The following is a 4,282-nucleotide window of genomic DNA, read 5'->3' on the forward strand; positions in this document are numbered from 1 at the left end:
ATAATAAATAGTAAATATTTATCCGCTCTTTCCAATAAATATCATATATCACTAAACTTTTAATAAATATAATATATTGTACAATTTTCGTAGTGACTATGTATGAATATAATATAATATAAAAATATAATATAAAATATAATATAATATAAAACTTTTTAAACTTCTTATAAATATTACCTTTAGAGCCATCCCACTGAAAAGATATTACAACTTTATCACCAATCATGAGGGAAGGTCGTTTTTCTGTTAATCCTGGCACTTTAAGCATAAGATAATCACCGCATCGTCGCAGAATCGCACTTTTCATGTTATATCTTTGTATGTGTATTATTAAACTTATTTCTTCCAGAAACAATAAAATGTGAAAACGGTCCTTGTACGTTTCAAAAGAAAGTTCTTTTTGAAGACAAGGTATCTGTTCTCCGATAGCGATTTCGCGTTCCGTGGGTGACACTTTATTCTGCATCACATCATAGACTGTATTCCAAAGGTATCGTGGTATTTTGAAGATTCCATTGCGTATTTTAACAAATGCAGGCGGTTTAGATGGTCTTACTCCAGGAATACATGTAGTTTCAATTAACTCATTCAAGTCAGGTAAACAAAATTTCTCCCTTTTTTGTTGAATAGATGCGGAATTGAACTTTTGTGAAACTTGTGAAATATTCTTTGTATTGATATTTATATGAAACACTCTAGCTATCTTGAAGTCTTTGAAATTAAAGATAAATTGTTCCTCGGACGTACCAATAAATTGTGGTTTGCATTTGAATGTATAAGTAACGCTTTCTGAAGGATTTATCACTGTGCTAATACTTGTACATATTGGTGACTCTAGTGACAACTGAGATGGAGTCTTCTGTGGCACAAAGGAACTACTTTGCAATAAATGAGCATAACTGGCATTATTTTGTATCGAAATCTCCAGAGTACCCTCTTCTTCTATGTCCAAATTAAATTCTAATTTGTCATCTATGACAATACCATATTTGTTTTTTAATAATTCGATATCTAATATGGAAGGAGGAATATTATTCGTTGTTAAGTTAATTAATTTTTTTCGAGTCTAAAATAAGAAAAAAAAACAAGAAATTTAGAAATTATATAATAATGCAATCGTGCAATAACTAAAATCTTACCTGCATTAATGGAGTTATAGTCAACGATCTCCATTTGTACTGTCCTTGATCGCTTTCTATGCTTTCAGTCACTACATTGTCACCAACGCAGGGAATGTAACCCATACCACACAAACGTTTATAAAAAATTATATTCTTATTAATTATTCCCACCTTGTTCTCTGGATTGTACTTTGATATCACACCACAATTTAATTGAGATCGCAACGGTTTGATTCCATTAATCTCTAAGATTTCGCCCATCCAATCTTCAGATTCATTGTTCAATTTGACAAAGCAGTCTAATACCAACCAATCACCAACTATGGGAATAAAGTTGGATCGCACTGTGCACAAGTCAATGCGAATATTATTCGGCTCGACAATGGCGATTCGACCTTCGCGTTTTGTCACTTTAACAACTATGCTCGTCGATGTCATACAAGTGTTGTTTTTTATTCCATTAATGTTTTCATTATTCCAATCGTCATCTATTACACAGACAATTTTTCGTACTTTTGGCTTTGTATTTGGATCCCGTAGATATAGCAGGTAATAAATCTTATCACCTACTTTGAGATTATTAGTCGAATCATCGATTATATCGTATATATAGGAATCATCTATAAGGATGCAATCTGTAGAGATGTGGGAAATACTTCCCGTCTTGTAATAACATCCTTCTTCGTTCAGTGCTTCTTCTTCCTTTTCAGTTTTGTTTGTATTGATCTCATTTGCGAGCTCTATACGAGATATAACTTCATTTATTTCTTCATCTGTATTCTTTGTACTCTCCTTTGGATACACATAGCTCATAGCATATTGAATCCCATTATACATTAACGACAACATCTTTAATTCTTCTGGCTCCTATCTAAGTACCTATGAACATAAAAGATAATTTAGATATTTAAAAGAATCATAATACTCATGAGCATTATTTATCTTTGTCTAATATTTGATAAACAACAAAAGATAAAATAATTTCAAGAACATTGCAAGCATCAAGTGAACATGGCCTAGGGATACTTTCCAGCAAGAGGCACATGATAAATTCGGTTATTTGTATTGGATTAGTATAATTTAAAGACTGTATTCTGTTATTCATTGCAAGTATTGAAAACCTATCATATAAGATTATTATCTCATTTACAAGTTTTTGAGTACGGTCAAATGCTTTAAAGCAATTTTTGATTGGTCAATTAAATGTTTCAAAGCATTTGTAGTGAAACTTTGACCTACAATAAAAGTAGCAATCTTTGTCATACAATAAAAACACACAAATAAAATAACCTTAAGAAATTATTAGTAAATATTTAATAGCGAATAACAACATGCAGTCAAAGCTTTAGTATCTAATGCACTGACATAACTTTACAATAAAATAATATATATCTATTCTCTGTTAAAGAATGTAACAATATCATTATTGACTATAACATGTACTAATTATTTGAAATGGTTATATTTTACTTTGCTAATAGATACAGTGCAACACAGGAAATCATTATATCTTTGTTGTTTGATGTTAAATAAGGATAATATGTTGTACTATGTTTTGTTGAAAAACATCCTAAGTACTTCTTGTCTAAATAATATAGAAATGTATATAAGAAAAGTAAAGTCATCAATGAAACCAAGCAATGAAAAATTAAAAATACTAGGGACAGAAAAAAACATGATATTTACCGATCTATAGATTGATATCTCCACTCTGTCGCTTTAAGATAGTCCAGTTCCTTTCGCAAGGATTGTACGCGTTTTGTATGAAGTTCCTTGAGGAATCGTTTGCGCTGCTTCTGTTCTTGTAATTCAGATTTCATTTGATTCAAGATCTTGGATGTTTGAGTCGCGCTTGAGGTCAGTTCTGAGTCCTGAGATTCTGGCGTTCTCTGCCCCGTCGAGTGCCCTAAAGTGCTCGTCGACAGGGTAGATGAATTCATAATTCGATCTGCGAGTCCTACAATAATCGATCATATGTTATCACCATCGCACAATCATACACAATCACGCACAATGTTAAACATTAGATATCTAACCTAATTTTTACTTCGAAGTCTCGAAACATGAATGATGAATGACGAGCAGTGACGAGGGCTGAGATCTAGGACCGGGCATCGTAGATCCAGATCCTCATATAAACATCAGCGTTTTAACATTGAACGTGATTGGTGAAAAATAGATGATGGGGGTAAATTTTACCCTCCTAACCCATTCTTAAGCCCGAATTATATTGTTCTCCACTCTCCAGCATATAATTAAATTTTTCATTAACTTTTTAGCATAAAATTGTTTCAATTGTTATTTTAATTTTAACAATAAACGATTTAAGTCACAATTGAAGAGATCGATTATATAAAAATCTCCAGCAATATGATTATTATTATTCTGATTATTATTATTATTTATTATTATTAATTATTTATTATTGTTTTTCACTAATGAAATTTCTCAACTGTTTCATTTTGACAACAAATGATAAAAAGAATTGAGATCATGATGTAAGAAAACTTCTTACATCATGGAATTTATTAAAATATTGAAAGTACACTTAAAATATATTATGATAATCTATTAATTGGTCACTAAATGATTCCTTAGAAAATATTTTTTAAATCTACGATCGATTGAAAGGCAATATGAAAAAGGTGTCGAGTAAACATAGTCTCACAAAATTGCCACGCTCGCAGCTGCCACAGAAACCGTATGGATTCTGTTGCGAAGAAAAGGATCAAGATCCTGAGAAACGCTATGATATGCGAAACCCACCGTTTGCATCATCCTTGACGAACGTCGTTTTGGGTAGCGGTGGACCAGGAGTGAAATTTCGTGTACAGGACATTGGTCCGTCGCCGTATCCCATTCAACGCAAAATTCTCAAGGCTAAAGGTACAGCTTATCTAGGACGATGCAGACGATGCCGAGGTCCCCTACGATGGTTCCTAGAGGACGAAGTTGCACTCGCGCGCGAATTCCTCGCCAAAGAGAAACGTGATAATTACAATGCAATTGTCAAAAGGAATTTAATAATCGCTAAACGAAAGGGTGACTTCAAAATACGAAGCAAATTAAATCTAAAATTTTTGTCACGTATTTTAACAATTGAATTATATTTTTATATATATTATTTTTTTAATATAATGTATCTATCTTGCATCTAT

The 4,282-nt window shown here is 32.0% G+C and overlaps 2 protein-coding genes across 2 annotated transcripts in view; one reads left to right on the plus strand and one right to left on the minus strand.

Annotated features, from left to right (window-relative positions):
* LOC108690502 (probable RNA helicase armi) overlaps nucleotides 1-2,882 on the minus strand; it is a 5,396-nt gene extending 2,514 nt beyond the window's left edge. The window contains exons 1-3 of the mRNA XM_018197819.1: nucleotides 2,811-2,882; nucleotides 1,143-2,003; nucleotides 181-1,069 (exon numbers count right to left, since the gene is read on the minus strand). Of these exons, the coding sequence (XP_018053308.1) occupies nucleotides 181-1,069; nucleotides 1,143-1,973 (1,720 nt within the window). The 5' untranslated portion in view covers nucleotides 1,974-2,003; nucleotides 2,811-2,882. The remainder of the gene's footprint in view (nucleotides 1-180; nucleotides 1,070-1,142; nucleotides 2,004-2,810) is intronic.
* Nucleotides 2,883-3,760: 878 nt separating this feature from the next.
* LOC108690476 overlaps nucleotides 3,761-4,282 on the plus strand; it is a 721-nt gene continuing 199 nt past the window's right edge. The window contains exon 1 of the mRNA XM_018197780.1: nucleotides 3,761-4,206. Within this exon, the coding sequence (XP_018053269.1) occupies nucleotides 3,761-4,206 (446 nt within the window). The remainder of the gene's footprint in view (nucleotides 4,207-4,282) is intronic.

Source organism: Atta colombica, unplaced genomic scaffold (genome assembly GCF_001594045.1).
Source record: "Atta colombica isolate Treedump-2 unplaced genomic scaffold, Acol1.0 scaffold33, whole genome shotgun sequence".
NCBI lineage: Eukaryota > Metazoa > Arthropoda > Insecta > Hymenoptera > Formicidae > Atta > Atta colombica.